The 17,946-nt window shown below is 40.0% G+C and overlaps 2 protein-coding genes across 4 annotated transcripts in view; one reads left to right on the plus strand and one right to left on the minus strand.

The window, feature by feature from the left end:
* The window catches only part of LOC110828864 (uncharacterized), a 55,900-nt gene extending 51,164 nt beyond the window's left edge, over positions 1-4,736 (plus strand). For 2 of the 3 annotated variants that reach the window (XM_022061969.2, XM_022061971.2), the window contains 2 exons: positions 1,114-1,244; positions 1,407-1,814. The gene's annotated coding sequence lies outside the window, so the exon portion shown is untranslated. Of the gene's footprint in view, positions 1-1,113; positions 1,245-1,406; positions 4,211-4,301 lie in introns of those variants that run through there. The other variant, XM_022061970.2, reaches the window with a different exon arrangement.
* The window catches only part of ninaC (STKc_myosinIII_N_like and MYSc_Myo21 domain-containing protein ninaC), a 37,541-nt gene extending 22,977 nt beyond the window's left edge, over positions 1-14,564 (minus strand). The window contains exons 1-12 of the mRNA XM_087357745.1: positions 14,461-14,564; positions 11,672-11,812; positions 11,287-11,468; positions 9,084-9,188; positions 8,420-8,529; positions 8,114-8,247; positions 7,100-7,247; positions 5,802-5,892; positions 4,336-4,617; positions 4,020-4,208; positions 1,960-2,159; positions 1,441-1,784 (exon numbers count right to left, since the gene is read on the minus strand). Coding sequence (XP_087213871.1) covers positions 1,441-1,784; positions 1,960-2,159; positions 4,020-4,208; positions 4,336-4,617; positions 5,802-5,892; positions 7,100-7,247; positions 8,114-8,247; positions 8,420-8,529; positions 9,084-9,188; positions 11,287-11,468; positions 11,672-11,807 — 1,921 coding nt within the window. The 5' untranslated portion in view covers positions 11,808-11,812; positions 14,461-14,564. The remainder of the gene's footprint in view (positions 1-1,440; positions 1,785-1,959; positions 2,160-4,019; positions 4,209-4,335; positions 4,618-5,801; positions 5,893-7,099; positions 7,248-8,113; positions 8,248-8,419; positions 8,530-9,083; positions 9,189-11,286; positions 11,469-11,671; positions 11,813-14,460) is intronic.
* Between the last annotated feature and the right edge of the window lie 3,382 nt (positions 14,565-17,946).

Raw genomic sequence — 17,946 nt, forward strand, 5'->3', positions numbered from 1 at the left:
TTATTTTATTGGTTATTTTAGTTAATTTTTTGCTTTTTATCAAAAAAACCACTGAGAATACAAATATAAAATTTTTATTTCATAATACTTCGCCTGAAAATAACCAAAATTTCATGCATGGATAAGTTTATTCATTGTATTAAGACATTTAGTAATGTCCAGGCAGCAGAGAACTTTTATGTAAACTGCCTAATGTTCAAAATGTTAAAATTTAAGAATGATAATAGCTACTTTCACGTAGCGAAACGACAGGATATGTTTGTTACATGGAACTAAGTGCAACTGGTTTGAATTGAAATCATGTGGGTTGTAAAGTGTAGTTTTGTACAAGGTTATCAACATGTTTGATTAAGTGACTTTGAAGATGGAGGTAGCAGGTTCATCCAAAACTTTAGTTAACACCTAGAGCAGTGGTATTCAACCTTTTTTGTTCGTGTACCCCAAGATATAATTTCTCTTCAACTTTGTACCCCCAAAATTGTTGGTGTATAATTCAAGTTATGCATAGTATATAATCTACTTCTAAAATAAATTAAATAAATTACATTACTGATTATTCAGTGTTTATCATAAAATAATATATTTTTTTAAAATTTCACGTACCCCCTAAGATGTCTTTGCGTACCCCAGGACGACATGGTATCACGGCCCTCAAGATATTTCAAACCTCTGTAAATTAGTCTCGGAAAGTAATTGTGTCGCATTGGGCGATACGCACAACATATTCTTCAGACATCTCATTAATTATACCTCCTACTAACTCCATGGAGCAGAGTCCTTGATATACTAATAGTCTCTCAGCTAGTCAAATATTTGTCAACCTTTATAAAAGCCGACAAGAGCCTGCCAGCGTACTCCATCCAGAATCAAAAGAATTTAGACCACATCCTCATAACCTATTTTTTATTATCCATTTTAATAGTATCAATCCATGTATTCCTAGATCTTCATTTTAAGTTTTCCAACGAGAATGTACGCATGTTTCAGGTCTCACACGTAGGTCTGTATCCGACTAGCCAAATCTGTTTCCATTAACTACTCTCCGAGTTTCAAAAAGATTGGTCTTGGAAAATGTTATTTTGTAACCATTAATCTATGTGGTTGTCGTTACAGGTGCGTGCGTGCTGGAGGGATAGTCGCGGTTGGAACACACGCGCAGATACACTGTATACGCTGTATTAAATGTCGCTGTGCCTGTGGGTGATGTCACACAAGAGGAAGTGGAAAGACACTGGAAGATGCTGGTACCTTATTTCTATGCTATGTGCACGATATCAAAAATATTTGTTTATAATTGGGACCTCTGATTGCCGCAATGATACTAAACCTGGTGTTAATAAGACTGTAAAATCTGTGAGTTTTCGGGTATGCGAAATTTGTTTATAAACTTGCAATGGTGTTAACAGGCAGACCTCGAGTGAAATCAATGTACATCTTCACCTCTCGTGGCTACTTCTGGGTTTTCGAGTTCTGCTTCTTCCTCACGGCCCTGCTTGAACCGCACTTCCCCGAGATTGAGAATGGCAGCAATCAGGCCGCAGACGGTGTCCATCTGGTCGTCTTGGAAACCTAGATCAAGCAAGTGTTGTTCCAGCTCTTGAAACTTCGCCACATTTCCTCGAGGATCTTCTCTAACTCCTGAAATATTTTCATCGCAGTTATCTGCTGCCCGCGTGCGGAGGTAACGATACGCGCGGCCGGCATCTAGGTCGTAGCGTTCCAGACGGCCTCTAGCTTCCATGGCATCATAAAAGTAATAAAATATATGGAAATTGGCTTGTCCCCTGCAAAAGGAATATACTGGATAGATTTTAGAGTGTAGTTAATTTTAATGAATTCTTGTTTCGAAAAGTGACCAACCTTGTTCAGGTTTGTACAACTGAAAGGCGGCATCGTCCACTCTTTTGAATGCCGTTTCGTCAGGTGGTACAGCCGCAAATACTTTTCTGAGATTCTTACTTGTGTGGAGTAGTGATCCGCCATTTCTCCAGCTGGTACAGCCAGAGTACAGCGCCGCTCACTTTGCCAGTCGCCGTGAAGGTGAGCTCAAGTTGCAGCAGGTGTCGTGTCGAGTTTGGATTGAACGGTGTAGCCGCGTTGCCCAGGGCATCAACGATCTGCATCGCTTTCTCCACGTTGTCGCCAATTTTGTTTGGACTCTGTGGAAGATATCATCTTTACTACAGAGTCGTCCATCTGTTCACAGTAAAACCACTGTTTATGCACTGAATGTGATCGTATGTTGTAGATATGAACCTCGGTCCTTGCAGAACTGCGTCCTGTGATCAGAGATGCCTAAGCGGTGACTCCAGCATCCATGCGCAACTGAATGTGATGCTCAAAACATTTCGGAGAACTATTTATTTCAAAATATCTTCAGATATTTTCCCGCGGTGGCTTTCTAGAGCTACGGGTCCATGCAAACGAGACTTGTATGATTGATGATATTAAGCAAAACCTTTAAGGCGATTGTGTTCACCAAGATGGCTGTATTCTGGATTGCAGCACCGTGTAGTCTGGTAGAAGTTTGCCAGCATTTCATAGGTCCCTGCTGCCTCCATCATCAGGGAAGTGATGGAGGCAGACTACCAGACTATATGGCTCTGAAACCCAGAGCAGAGTCACGTCTGTTCTGACCGCCGTATAAACTTGAAATGCTGCGCCGGTTTGGAGTAGTTGTGCGTGAACGCTGGGGGAATCCGTCTTCAGCGCCAAAGTCGACGGCACGCAGTTTTGCAAGGACCGAGGCATGTACCGACAGCATTTGGTCATGATTGGTACATAAATAGTGGTTTTATTTCTGAAATTCTGGGGCCTTTAGTGAGAGGGTCACTCTTTGTTTTAGTTTGACTTTGCAATGAATTTGGTGAACGTCTGTGAAGCCGAGTAATAGATTACGATCACAGCGTTATTAGGGTAAGTGACGCTGACTGAATATAATCTTTCCTGGCTGGCACTCGTCCTCTGCAGAAGGTAAATAGAGTTCCTCAGTTAGGAAGGCCGTCCCGGGCATGACGTTAAACTGCGTCCACGTACCGAGTGACCACCGGTATAAGTGGTCCCCCTCTACCAAGTGCTTCGGAGGGTGGAGGTTCAGGGCACCCTCATGCCCTTGGGGTGAGAAATCACCCCTAAAGGCGGATGAACCCGGATGGGTCAACGGCGTAGGATGCGGAAGGCAAGGGGAATCCACCGCATTAAAGATCCTCGGGATATCCCAAGTATCAGCAGCTCAAGAGCTGCTGCCAACCAATCCTAGGATTGATTACGAAAGAAGAAGAAGAAGTTAGTGCGATCTTTTGCCTCGTTTGAGACTCTAATGGGTTTAGATCCATTGCCCAGATGAGTTTACATGTGAAGAATGAAGATAACATTGAGGCAGATCTCATGGTAAAGAGTGGCTCTGACATTTGCTAAGTTGACCAAGAAATTTTTGAGTTTACAGTCGACCGAAAGACAGTTGTAACTCAAATATGTACCACCCGAAATTTTTCAGAGCAATCTTAGGCTAATTATATATTCATGTTTCGTGGCCAGAAATAGGCGTATAAATCACTTTAAAATGCGACAGTTTTTGAATATACTTAATCGGGAATGACGATAAGAAATCAATTTTGCATTCGTGAAGAACAGATTCGGTTCTGGGAATGCATTCATTTCAAAATCTGTCTAAAAATATGCACACAAATATTATTTTACCTCGTCTTTTCGTATGGGCATTTGTTGATTTTTGTGTGGGAAAAACACAGGTTGAGGGCATTTCGGTATAAAATGCTGAGGAGCGTATTTTAACCCAAGAGAGAGGAAATTTGTAACGAGGTTAGCAAAAATTATTAGTGTGATCAAAGTGAGGTGATATATTAATACAAATTTATAGTTGGAAATCATCAGAAGAAGCTGTAGGCTTAGATGAATGGATCTCAGACAGCGAGGATGTCGGAGTGGACCTTGTGTCCCAGAATAGGGTTCGATATAGGCTGAGGAATTCCTCGATCAACTTCTCGTGAAGGTTGTGGTACCTGTCCAAGGAACAAGAGATGTCTCAGCAGATGCGCCATGTTGGTGGTCTTGCCGGAGAGCGTCTCCCCAGCCAGCAGGATATACTGAGGCTCCTCGTGGTGCAGCATGTCCTGGTAGGCTCGATCCGCCACCGAGAAGATGTGCGGCGCGTTGTCCGATCTGGCCTTCATCTGATACTTGGCATGGAACTGTAAGACAATTTGAACCAGCATTGTTTTTAGTGAGGGGTATACAACCATTTGTTGATGACTGCCAGAATTATTGTATCTAAATCCTTTCAGATCACATTTTGGGCAAGTGAGGACGTCCTCCTACCTCGTCAGTGTAAATGGTCTGTTTCTCGTTGGGTGTTAGCACCAGCAGCACGTCACCCACGAAAGTGTGGCACTGCCCTTGCTTGAGACGCTCGTGCAGTTCTGCAAGGATCGAGTCTTCACTTAGCGTCTCCATCGCCGCCAGGTCTTCGAGGCGCATCACTTCCGGTGTTGGCGACAGCCCTGTTTTTAAGCAACCGTTCCTGATGGCGACTTCCATTTTGCGAGTCGATTTTCCTATCCTGGCGAAGTCTTCTATTAGAATCTTCAGTTCCATTGATAGCTGTTAAGAAGAACGTAAATAATCTGGTGTTTTGGTAAGCCTACATGTGAACTGTATATTGAAATTGTAAAGATAATTTTTGTTGTTGTATCTTAGCAATAAAAAACTACCTTACGAAATGTAGCCCATTTTATGTAGTCCTATTAAAGCCTCTCATTAAAATTGTTTATCGATGATTGAAGTTTAATACAGTGTAACTTATTTTACAGACAGACAATAGCACATGAAGGTCACGTCATGATGTGACCTGCTCGCGACAATCTTCAAACAAGCGAAACGCAAGGATGTCTTTTTCACAAGTGCAACGAGCGTTCATTGTCGAACGCCGTCTGGCATCTCCTATGTTTCTCGCCAGGTTTCTCGATTCTCCTGTGTCACAATTCGATCGTTTCCATAACACAGGAAGAGTTCAACCTTGAGTAAAAGAGCGAATGATTGCATCTCCAACGATTAATATAACACTGGTTTCTTATTTCGTTGTAATTTATGTGTTGATGAACAGAACGTGTGTTAGGAATTGGTTGTGTGTCTTTTGGATAACCCTGTACAAGAACTGGTGTCTCCCGACCACCAAGCAGTGAGTAGGTCTTTTTTGAAAAGCTGGTTGCTCAGCTGGTCGTTGAATTTCTTACGTGCTATGAAACCCGAAACACGGTATGCCATCGTAACGAGCTTTGTATAGGCGAAGAGTTGTTTAAAATTATTTGGATCGTACATTCTTTATAGAATATAAAATTGTTTGTTCTAAGACAGGACGAAGACTTTTTTTGAACATGTCTTGAGTATTAAAGTGCTGAAAAAGATAATGATAAAATGTACTTGGGGGTTGTAGTTTCGAGTTGTAAATGAAGGAAACTTGGGATGTAAACGAATTACTCTGCTTTGCAATCAGATCTGGGTCGCTGAGTTCGTAGCTTTAATTAACTTCGAGATCTTGGTTTTTTTTCTGGTAAACTTCAGTCAAAGCTCTGTCTATAGAACGCAAAGAAACACGAGTGTAACGAAAATATTATGAGCCAAATTCGCGTTCTTGAAACAGAGACGCCGAGCTTTTACGTTTGATTGTAACTTGGTCCAGAAAGATGTTCTGATTCTGAGTGAGGATGGGATTAACCCCAAAGATCGGCAGTCTTTATGGCGACTGATGGCGTTAACAAATTAGGTTTAAACCGCGTGCTACTTACGTGATAATCATTTTCAGGAACTGCTGTGATGAACGGATGCTCCAATAACTCCGTTATGTAGGGTCTGTGCTCAGGATTCTTCTCAAGGCACCTGCAACCACGCCTCCATTTTAAATATCTCCACTGACTTTCATTCTCAGAGCGTGCAATTTGAAACGATCCCACTTTGCCACCGTCCAACATTTAATTATATTAATTACCTGTGTTTATTTTTCTGCGAATTGCAGAATATTTGTTGACGCGTAGGTTATTTAAGGCTTTGACCGGGATGTTAAATCTTATGTGGTACCGCCTGATTCGACTTCTAATGGTTAAGTGAAGTGTTTTCTTCGCGGTACGGTCTGGATTCGTAAATATTATGAAGACGAGCTTCGGCTTCAAAGGGTTAACCAGCTGATTTTCGTAATGGTGAGGTGTAGTGTTTTCTTCGCGGTACGGACTGAATTCATAAATAATATTCAGACGATCTTCGGCTTCAAAGGGTTAAGCTTCGAATACCTGGTCGTGGCCTATTTGAAACGTCCCGGAATTCGCCTGGAGAGACTTAGAAAATCATGTCAATCCTTATTCAGGACAAGCCACACGAGATTTGGACCGGACATATCACGGATGCATGTCTAGAACATTCAAATTATACCATCTGCCTTTTTAAAGTAAAATTCTGGAAGTAAAGAATTTTATAAGAAATTTGTTACTTGTATTCAGAAGGGGCCGATTGCAATTTAATTATGGTTCACAGTTTACGATGACTTAAGTTTTTCCACGGTTTTACTCAGCCTTTCCTAGTGGCTTTAAACACGCCACGGCTAATATTTCCTCAGTCCCTTCAAGTTTATCGAATGTCTGCGTCGAATGCGACCATACAAATTAGACGCCAAGCAAACTCAGCGGTTGATTCATAATTTATGTTCTTCGCGGCCAAAGACGATGGAATTTACGAAGAACGTAGTAAGCGTTGGAGAAGTGGGAACATTTTACAATTTTGGGCGGGAAGGACAACTTGGCAAACCTAAGCGTAGATGGGAGAATATTGTTAAAATTAGTCTTAAAGATATGTCTGGAGGGTGTGTACTGGATTCATCTGGCTCAGGACAGGGACCGGAGGCTGGCTTTTGTGAACACGGTGATGAACCTTCAGGTTCCATCAAATTCGGATAATTCCTTAAATATGGGAGCTATTATTAGCTTTTTCATGGGGATTCTTCTGGGAACTAGTTGGTGTGGCGTTGTTAAATAACCGGAGGTCCACCCGTTCTCTTACGAAAGTCCGTGTTATTGAAGTTGTGGTGTGTACTCACTCTGCGATGAAGTCGTTGTATTCTTGGGACCAGTTGGCGGGGCGGTACAAACGGGGCGGGGGGTTCCTCAAGATCTGAAACAAGGCCCGGGTGGGGTGGAGGCCCTGGAGAGGAGCTTTTCCGTCGCCCAACTCAATAGCCGTTATACCTGCACAAAAGGTAAATTGACGGCTGTAATTTGTATTCTTCGTGATATTCAGAATTCAGCTCAGGAATTATAATTAAGAATGTCGTACAAAGTGCCGTTCTGCAGTTACGTTAAAACGTGCATCTTGGGAAATGTACCTACGCACAGCTTAAACAGTTCCTACCCGTTCGCAGGAAGGCCTTCGAACCACGATCGGAAATCATTTTACCAAATAAAATAAAATATTGTTGTTACAACGAGGACAAAGAAGCTAACGGGTGCATTTTTCTAATTATTTACTCGCAAAAACGCCTAAAGTCTTGAAAACCATATTTTTCCTTTGTATTCCGACACAAAGCAACAGGTCATCACGTGACCGAAGGCGCCCAAATGCGGTATAGACGACCAAAAGTAAAATTTTTACGGGGCCGTCGTGGTTAAGTTCGATTAACTTTAAAGATAACTTTTCTTAATGACGTAAATCCGTTTAATTTAATATTTCTATGAAACTCGACACTCGAAGAGACGAAAGTTTATTTATTTTATTTTAACTTATTTAACCGGCGATCCCAGTAGCCCGGATTATGCGGCGTTGAGGGAATTCAATGAACTCTCTAACTCATTTGAAGATCCTCGTTCAATAAAGACGGCATTGACATTGATCAAGTTTCGCGATCGCCTCGCCATCATCTTACAAATCAGGTACTGCTGTTATTCGCGTAGGAAACTCATATTTTTAACGCGACCCCCAAATGCCCATTTCTCTGTCCTTGTTCATTCTGTTACATTTCATCTCAGTCTGGTTTTGTAGTTTAAAGGAACTTATATCAGCCATCGAATCGTGGCACTGTGTATATTTTCCTTCTTTAATGCAAATTCTTTCTTACCGAGAGCCCAGACGTCGACGCGGCTGTCGTACGCATTTTCGTCCTCCGTGAAGCCGCTGACGATGACTTCCGGTGCCATCCAGCACGGAGACCCCAGGCAAGAGCTAAGCTTGTCTCGGTTGCTCTTAAGAGACCTGCAACGAGCAGAGTTTGCGCGTGAACGACTCTGATTGGTCCGACTGACAGATTCGTGTTGATTTATCGTGTTTTAGACTATAGGGAGTTGGATAAAATGTGTCGCCGCTGTTCCGTACGACAGCTGATCGTGAGCCTCCATGTTGGGGCGTGCGAAAAATTTGCATTCACCTTGACAGACCGAAGTCCACCAGTTTAACTTCTCCATCTTTGGTGAGAAGTACGTTGCTGCCCTTAACGTCTCTGTGGATCACGTTGTTGTCGTAGAGATGGACCAGAACCTGTTAAACCAAAGACTGAATGTAAGAAAAAATATCAGAACTAAAAATTCCTACGTAGAAAAGAAATTTCGTAAGAATAAAATAAGACGCCAAGAAGCAGCTGTTTCGTAACATTCTCATGTAACTTGATTATTCTGAGACCGACCAGAACGCACTTTATCAATATTTTCGTGAATAGGTTAATTTATTTATATACACGGTTTTATAAATTAAAAAAATTAACTTACAAATATTTTTATTTTTATCGGATGTAAAACTTACAGTGAATATCCGTGAAATTTTATCCATTTCTCTCATTAGGGCAACGAGTCTGAAACGTCGATAAACATCTACCAGCCTACACGGCGCAAAGACCCAGAAGACAACCATCTTCAGGGTATATTCTGTTTCGGAGCCGAGATTATTTTGTGTCAAGTTCGTTGACGTCGGAAAAAACGCCTTGCTAATGTCAGTATTTGACTTTAGGTGTCTCTGTGAGCAATTACTTAGCTTAATGAATAAAGTAATGACTGAAATCGTCTTTAAATGGTTGTCAACATACGAGAGATACCGACCTTAATTATTTCTTTGAGAATGTAGGCGATGTGTTCCTCCCTCATTCGACGATTTTCCTCGTTCACTCCTCGGACCAAATCAGTCACAGGTCCGCCTCCACAAAGCTGCAATTACAATTAATAATTATAGAAAAATGATTCGAAGTTTTCGCGGCGACGTAACCCAATATAAAATCTTCTCTGTCGATCAGCTTCGTCAAACGCCTAAAAGAAGAAACCGACGTTTCAGAGACCATCTCTGTCACCATCGTCAGAGATGGTCCCTGAAACGTCGGTTTCTTCAACCGTTTGATGATGCTGATTGACGGAGAACACAGATTTCATACTCTTTATTAAGGTAATTATTTTGTGTTCTCGCGTTTTGTTTTAAAATTTTTTATTTAATAACCAACTTAATACAAATTCGGAATTCCTGCATGAATTAAAGTCCACTCATGTTTCTGTAATATAATCTTTGATGCAGACACCTAATATTTCATTCTGTCATAAGACGTGTCACTTTTATCGGAATAATTTTCGTAAATTGACAGGCCTTTCTGTTTAAAGCCTCGGAGCCAGTAACTACGTGCCTGACGTCATTTTCGTAACAATCCGTTGAGACCCGGACGTTTAACCACACCCCAGAGCTTTGCATTAGGTGTTATCCGCTCCCCTCGAAATTTCTTTTGAACTCACGTTACATGACAGTGTTTAGTGCTCTTTAGCGAAGTGAGTAGCGTCTAATATCTGGATAATTTCTTTCAGAATATTTCTAATGACCCTAACCGTGGTGGAGGCCGATAATATCACGGAACACTCGAATTTTGTAACGACGTTAGACCAGTGTTTACGTCGACGACGACAAGGAAACACTTTCGAATTCTTACGGAGTCGCATCGCGTAATCTTTTTCAGCTTTGAAGCCTTATAAATCAAGAGCGAATTCTTTTCTTTATGTTTTTATCTGATTGCTTCTCAACGCTCCAGCTGTAATCTGAATTATTACTTGGAAACTCTGCAACCGAACAGCGTTTCTTGTCTGCTCGAGTCCAAAGCCTGGTAAACGTCAAACAGAAGGCAATATCTTAATGTTGATTTATGATGGATTTGGTGTCTCTGCTATCATCGGATCCACTGTGTTCGTGTCTTGTATTTTATTACGTAAGTATGCCATATGTGGAAAAGTCTTCGAAGGACTCAGTTGCTCGCACTGACAAAACGTCGTGATGTGACTACGAATTCAGTTTCGGCAGTTAATAATCAGTCGTTAACTGCGTCGACATGTGGAATTCACAAAATTAAAACCCTAAGATTTATAATGTCGTGGTTGAAAGTCACGACGTAAAATATAGACGAGTCTCGGTTATTCTCCGCGTAACAAATAAGGACTGAAGTCTAAATATCTGGAAACAATTAGTGACCTTCGCTGCGTCATTCAGTAAAAACTGAAGGCTGTATTTTCATGTTTAAAGTTTTGACCCGTTGTGCCTTCAATCTTCTGAGTGCATACGCACTCTTTAACTTCGTCATAGTGGGTTCAGTTTTTATCTAATTGAGATGACTGGAAGTAATAATTGTAATTAACAACTGTACTGAAGGATATTTTTAGGAGTAAAGTAAAATTTGTTTTCTTTCCGTCATTAGTGTAGCGCTGTGTTCTGAAATATCACTGATAGTACAACATAGAGAGGAAGTTACAGTACAAATTTCACATTTAAATTTTCTCGTAATCGAGCAAACAGTTTTCTACCTTAGCAGGATCCAAAATATTCCACTAGAAAAGTCGGCACGTCCCCCCGTGTCAAAGAAAGTAACTAATATTTTACTCAAATGTTTTGTATTTTCCAAAATAGGAATGTTACAAGCGGATAAACATTTCTGCAGAATTAGATTTTAGGGTTTCGTATTGCGAAGGGATCACCATTTTGTGAACACCCAGTCAACGTAATGGGGAATATCGGACCAGCGTCCTAATTAAGACAAGTCAGTCTCATTCGTGATATTTATTCACACTGTGCAAATGGATTCGGACTCAAATGTGTTAGGGCCATAAGAAATTTGTTCTTGGGCGACATTTTGAAGCCAGTTACTTGCATGCGAGGAATCTATTTTGAATTCTGAAACTCCTTCTATCCTGTTGTGATCTATGTATGAGTTTCTAGTTACTGCAAAAATTCCTCGGTTTTCATTCGACATGGCGTTTGCCTTTTGTTCGTGAGTCGTACCTCCATGACGAACCAGAGTTTGTCATTCTCGGAGCGTGATTCGGCCTTCTTGAGGTAGACCCCGTAGAGATCCGGAAGGCTGGGGTGACCGGAGTGCTGTCTCAAGATTTTGTACTCACTGTGCAGGTCCTCCACCGTGTCCGAAGACACCGTGAGAATCTTTATAGCCACTCTCTTGCCACCTGGAACAAGGAAGTCCAATTCTTACACTAACTTCTTCTAGGATAACATTAGTAAACGCCTGTACCAGGGCGATTATGTGAAGGGGTGACTTTTGTGTGAACTGCAATCTCCAGTGCATATTACGTAAACCTGTAGTAAAATAACCAGTTTACGTTATGCCTAAGATACACGTAATTAAGCGTATCTGGATTGGCAATCTTACCGGAGTTCTGGTCCGTGGCTTCGAAAACCTCTGAGTAGGCCCCGGAGCCCAGTAAGTCCCCCAGCTTATACCGGTCGCCAGGATCTTGAAGTGAGGACAGCTTCATGTCGGCGGGCAAGGAGTCAGCCTCAGTCATCGCTCCTGCCGGAACAAGACACATTTACATACTTAGATGTACGAGTTTCGAACAAGGATTTGGAGAACATTGTCTGATATTGTGGTGACGCGTTAAAATATTATATTTAAAACGAAACTGGACCATTTGTTATACATTGGAAACCATGATCTCGGGATGGAGCCCACTTAAGTGTCTTTATGGTTCACGTTTGGCTCTAAAAAACAAAAGATGTTTATTGCGACGCTAAGGCAAGTTTTCCTCGTGGTATGAACCGAATTACTAGATATTATTTACGTAGCTTTAGTTATTTAAAGGAATTAAACATACGTGGCACTTTATTGGGTTTGGAATATAACCTGGAGGTAGTTGCAAATGTATTGAAATTTCGGGACCACTCTGTAGTTTATCAGACTTATTCGGGTTTTTTGTCTTGTCAAAACAATGATCAATTGTCGGGTGCCATTAGAGGTAGGAATTTCTTGGTCATCTGAGTGACTATCAGCTTTCCAGTAAGGATAATGATTTATTGAGTTATTTGTCCACGAATTTACAACTTTAGTAAACACGTAAATTAATACGAACGGGCAACTAAATATGTGATCGTTTGTCAAAATAAATTAAAATTTATCTCTTGTGCGAAATAATATGGCTACTGTTCGTGATTGTGATGTATGTTTGAAAAAGTTTCGAGTAATGACGCTAGATGGCAGAATGTTCCATTTCACGAGTTCCGCAACAATGAGGCACTTTTAAATGAGACAAAGGCAGATTCGCATTCCGGCTTAAAACATCACAACATTATATTTTCTTAATTTTATATGTCACATTTATACAGGTCAGGAAGCGAACAAGATTCCAAGCTGTGTTGTAAGTCTGACCTTGCAAGGCTCCTGCGGTCTTCGTGCTAATCCGTTTAGGTCGCGCGGTGCATGCTGGTAATCGGTGGAGTCCGTTGCAAACTCGATTTGAAGCAACCTAACCTACGAGGCCTTTCAAGTTTCCTTACGACGCCCTGAATACGCTATCATTATTATTGTATTTAACTGTATCAGTTAAGACTACGATGATAAAACGAAGGCTGTTGGAGGAGTCAATTAAGACCACGTCTATATTTTGTAGACATAGAATTTTCCCGGCGGGTCTCTCCAAGGAGAGGAGGATGGTAAATTATGTGATCGAGATATCGAGAGTTTGCATTCGACGAATCCGCAAGGAGGACTTCGATTCTGCCTTCGATATATCGTTTTCTGTTGCAACGCGAGACGAGTCGGAATAAACGTTTCTGATGAAATGACATTTCAAGGTTTTATTTTTCATCATTTAGTCCACGATGAGACAGAATTGCATATCGGCAGTTTCTGAAACCAGCCTTTCAGAGTAACCAACAAAAATTCCAGTAAAATTAAATTTATACAGTGGTAAGAATTTCAAAGTTATAAAAGTTATTATAAGTTGCGAAATGAAACTCTTGGGATGTTTTATGACGCGAAGGAATGAGAATTCCACCTTTTATTACTCGGAAAGAATTTAGGTTAGTGGGACCCAGTGGTGGGGTTCGGAAATGTACTTGAAGTTTTTCAGATGCGGTTTAAAGTCCAGGCATTTGTCTTGGCTCATTAAAACACCGACCATAAATTATTAATTCTCTTTTGTGAGTTCTTAGGGACATAACTTTAATTTGTCTAGAGGCAAAGGTTAATTGGCATATACTTAGATAAATACCCAATGAATTTTTGAGCAGAATGTTTCCTTGAGATGTGTAGTTTTTCCACAGTTGACACACATTCATGCACTTTAGGCCGCTGATGCAGTAAGCAGTGCGTGGGACTATGCGGAATTTTTATGCGAGTCAATTTATTTGTATTTGAAAATAATTAATTCATGTCTCAGTCGTCCAGAAAAGACCAACAACTTTGTAAAATTCGCAGATTAAAAATTTCCCTCAGTGGCAAGTCCTTGAATCGAACCCAAGGTCACCTTTTCTGATAGACGCTCGTGGTTTCTTTTTCGAGCAATCGATTCAAGTCACACCTGAGCCTCGAAGAACAGGCTCGTAATTAAAATGTGATATAATGAAGCATTTGATGTGTGAATTCGGGTTGAATTGAATGCGTGTGTTAATTTGGCCCTAAAAATTTTTATATTGTCTCAACACAAAAATAAATTTTAAGGAAGAACTCGGTAGCCCGTTTTAATTTTAAACGCTTATATCTTTTTTGTTTAAATCTTGTCAGTCTAATCACAATAAAATTCCTATTAAATATTAAAATATTACTATAATTAATATTTAAATATTTAAAATATATGAGAACATCATTTAATATATTTTAAATATTTAAATGTTAATTATAGTAATATTTTAATATTTAATAGGAATTTTATTGTGATTAGACTGACAATATTTAAACAAATATATATTTATCACAATATGACGCAACTTTATCATCTCAGCTTATATCTTTATGTACTGACTAACATAATTTATAAATTGTAATTAGTTTACATAAATTAATTACCTATTTCATTACATGATTTCCAGCAGTACAAACTTCCACTACATTTTATGAATAATTGTCGAACAAAACTTTACCCATGTTTGAAATTATTCCTCAAAACAATTATTTTATTCAAGATTTTAGTTACGGGTGTTGTGTGTGGTTCATTTAATTACCTTTTAAACAGAAGTCGGTCGCTTCGGGGTAGATCTCAGACTGTGTCCGGTCTGCGACTGAGCTTGAGCTGCACTGACGTGGAGGCGACGTTCCATTCCGTAGTCGAGAGCTTAGGAAGACTTACAATTCCTTTTAAATCGGCTTCATGTCCATGGCTTCCGACTAATCTCCAAACTGCTGGCATACTGAACATCCTGAATTATAATTCCTTTCCGAGAATATCTTCTCCAATGGGATGACTGTAAGATGAAGTGTCCTAATTCCATCGCGGAAACAGAAAACTAATCAGAATTGTGTTAGTGTGCAGAATGTGCCCTTTTCTCGTGCAGGAACATATTAATCCCTCTGGCGTAAATATGGAGGAATAACGTTCTTCATAAACGTCGGTAATCAGTTTTACAAGTACCGTGTCGCAACAAAAATATTACGCTCGGAGCTCTTACCAACTTAAAACTTAAAATATTCCGTTATTAATCTGTCATTCACATTCTTGAATTGTGAATATTTAATTAAATCTGATTTAATTTGGGGACCCCTAAATTTACCGTACGAACTGCAAGTGCACGTTTGCAGTCGAAGAAGTTCTTGAGGCGCACTGAATTTTATTTAAAACGTCTGGAATGTAGTGAGAGTCGAGTAGTTTATCCAAACATGGAAATTGTGTTCTGCTTTGAGAAATTCTTATTGTATGGTTTAATGTGCTACAAATTTCTACTTTTCAAGTTGGATTATTCAAGAAATTGTCTTTCCTTAAAAAGAAAACATTGTTTTGTGCAGATTAAAATATAAGTGTGTGCACTAGATGTAAAGTTGAATACAAATATCTATGGTCGAAACATATTTTTTATCGATAGTTTCCGAACCTCAACTGACCTCAGTCTTTATGAATATTAAGATATTTTATGGTTCAGAAAATATCCGTAAGGCGAGTGGACATCCATTGACATGGATGAAATTCTTATAAAATTAATTCTTATGTTGCTTTTGAAATCATTAACTGTTGAATAAACTTGAAATGAGAATTATACACATAAATTTTTATTTTTAAGACGAAGTAGGTTCCACTGCGACACAGAAAACCTTTGTGAATAGGGTTTCAAAAATGAGTTATACTAGTGGTCTTTGATTTTTTTGGGGGGGGGGGGTGAGAAATAAATAGAAAAAAAATTTTAAATTTAAAGCGTAGTTACTTTCTTACCGACTAGGCTAGTGTTGCACCATTCATGTTCTCTGTTGTGTTTACATGTAATTGGTTCACAGATGGCAGCACAATGCGCACGGCGCTACGTACCCCACAAAAAGTATTGGGTATCAGTAATTTGTCTATTGTTAGTACAGTGGCATTCGTATTATTTACCGAATGTTTTTCTAGTGATTAAATGAAATAAATAACATGTGAACGCATGGGCCAATCTGGCTCAGGATAAAAGTCGATGAGGTGAGCGTCGTAATATATTCATATATTTCTTTGTTGGTTTCAAATCTGTAGACTTAAGAAACATCAACTACATTTTGGCTCTGTCGAACGTCCGACTTAAAAGGTTGTGCCGACTACAAATATCTTTTGTTGATCACAAGTTCACGCTCTCTTTAACTTTTAGTAAACCTCTCTTCATGCTTCTGTGACCAAATTTCTTCACAGAACAAAACGGAACACGAAACAAACTGCTCGCCAAAAGATAGCAACCATTTTTCCTCCTTCCTTCATTCACGTCACTCAGAATAACTTCTAGGATGTTGACTTCGAATGGCGTCCAGCGTCCGAAGAACGTGCAACGTGTGTCATGTACTTTTACACGTGACTGGTCCATTGTTTAACCAGATCGGATGCAAGAACTTCATCTTGTTTACCTGTGATCTGGCTAAGAGAGACAGAGGCATGTCTCAGCGTGTTTTGTTCCTTTACGTTTGGTCAATGAGCACGTGGCTGTTTATTCACGCCAGTAAACAGCCATTAGGCCTATTGGAAACAGAAGACTGAAATCTGTTCTGTTCTTGAGTTTAAAAGCGACGTAAACTATTGATGTAAATCTCACAGCAACAAAGATTTGTCAGTACATTGTTTCAAAAACATTTTGTACTTTGAACATAATTAATTTGTCAATTTTTTTTTTTTGCAAAATTTAAGTTTATTTTATAAGGTTTCTTTTTGTGTGATGTGTGGAAAAATGACAATGTACATTCAGAATCTCCTTTATCACGTAAATTATATTTAAATTTAAAAATGCAGAAATTTGTTTTCGAAAGTTACTCGAGGTTAAAACTCAGTCGAGGGCGCCAGAAAGCCTTGTGCCTGTCTTGAGGGCACTTGTCTTAAGATTCGAAACTTCCAAGCTGGATTCTTTTTCTGTTGAATTTGACGCTGATGCCGGATGACTGGCCAAAGCTCCGTACAGTCCGCGCGCGTCTCCTGAGGAACGACGGTAAAGCTGTTCTAACACTGTAATTGAGCATCCGAAACGGAACGCAGGTATCTCGCATTTACCTGGTCTCACATCCTCTTCAAAGATGCACGTAACTTTACTCTACTTAAGTTAGATGTGAAAGTCCCGTATTTGTCTAATATCGGTTTCCTAGAAGTCACGTCACGTTATGGCCAATTCCCTCAACGTTTATTATAAATACGAAATATTTACTTCGGTAGAAGATTTCTGTCTTCTGGGTTGTTGCGCTGTGTAGTCTGGTCGATGTTAACCAACGTTTCGGAGGTCATACTGCCTCCATCATCAGGGCGATGAGTATGAAGATTTCTGTCTTCTGGGTTGTTGCGCCGTGTAGTCTGGTAGATGTTTACCAACGTTTCAGAGGTCATACTGCCTCCATCATCAGGGCGATGAGTAACACGGCTCAACAACCCAGAAGACAATCATCTTCTGTACACAGCCTTGTTTTAGAACGAGAACAAATATGTTTCTGCTTTGACGGATAAGCGAAGTTTCTCTCCTTCTATTAGTTCATGTGTTCATGTCCAGCGTTTCTCTCCAATTCTTGTAGCTTGGTACAGAGGAATGTGAGAATTTACATCTGACACAGAAACGCCGTGATTATAAATACAAGTATTTAAGAACCAAAGACACTTCACACTCGGTTTGAAGTTTAAAACTATTTTATTGAAACAGAACTAATGTGACTGATATAAATTATTAATGACGAGACCTTAATTATAGATACATTGCTCTCAAACAATCATTTATAATATTACATGTTTCGATCTTACATGGCCATCTTCAGGTAAGTGTTCTGGGAACTTGAACGACCTGTCATATAAATGTCAAGACGTATTAAGAGGAAACTAATAACTAAAACTGATGGACCCGGTGAGCGGGTTTTACAGATTACAGAACACAGATAAGAGTTCCACTTGTTCCGTCCCGTCAGTCTTCGTCACCTAACCTTCTCATACGCAAGACTGGGCCAATAACATGGATTCCAGGCAGAACCGGAGCCAGTCCTACTGCATTCCGTACAAGAGTGCGTATCAAAGC

The sequence above is a fragment of the Zootermopsis nevadensis genome, unplaced genomic scaffold, assembly GCF_977971745.1.
Source record: "Zootermopsis nevadensis isolate Lab colony 2312 unplaced genomic scaffold, Znev_1.0 Znev_ptg000002l, whole genome shotgun sequence".
Classification (NCBI taxonomy): Eukaryota; Metazoa; Arthropoda; class Insecta; order Blattodea; family Termopsidae; genus Zootermopsis; species Zootermopsis nevadensis.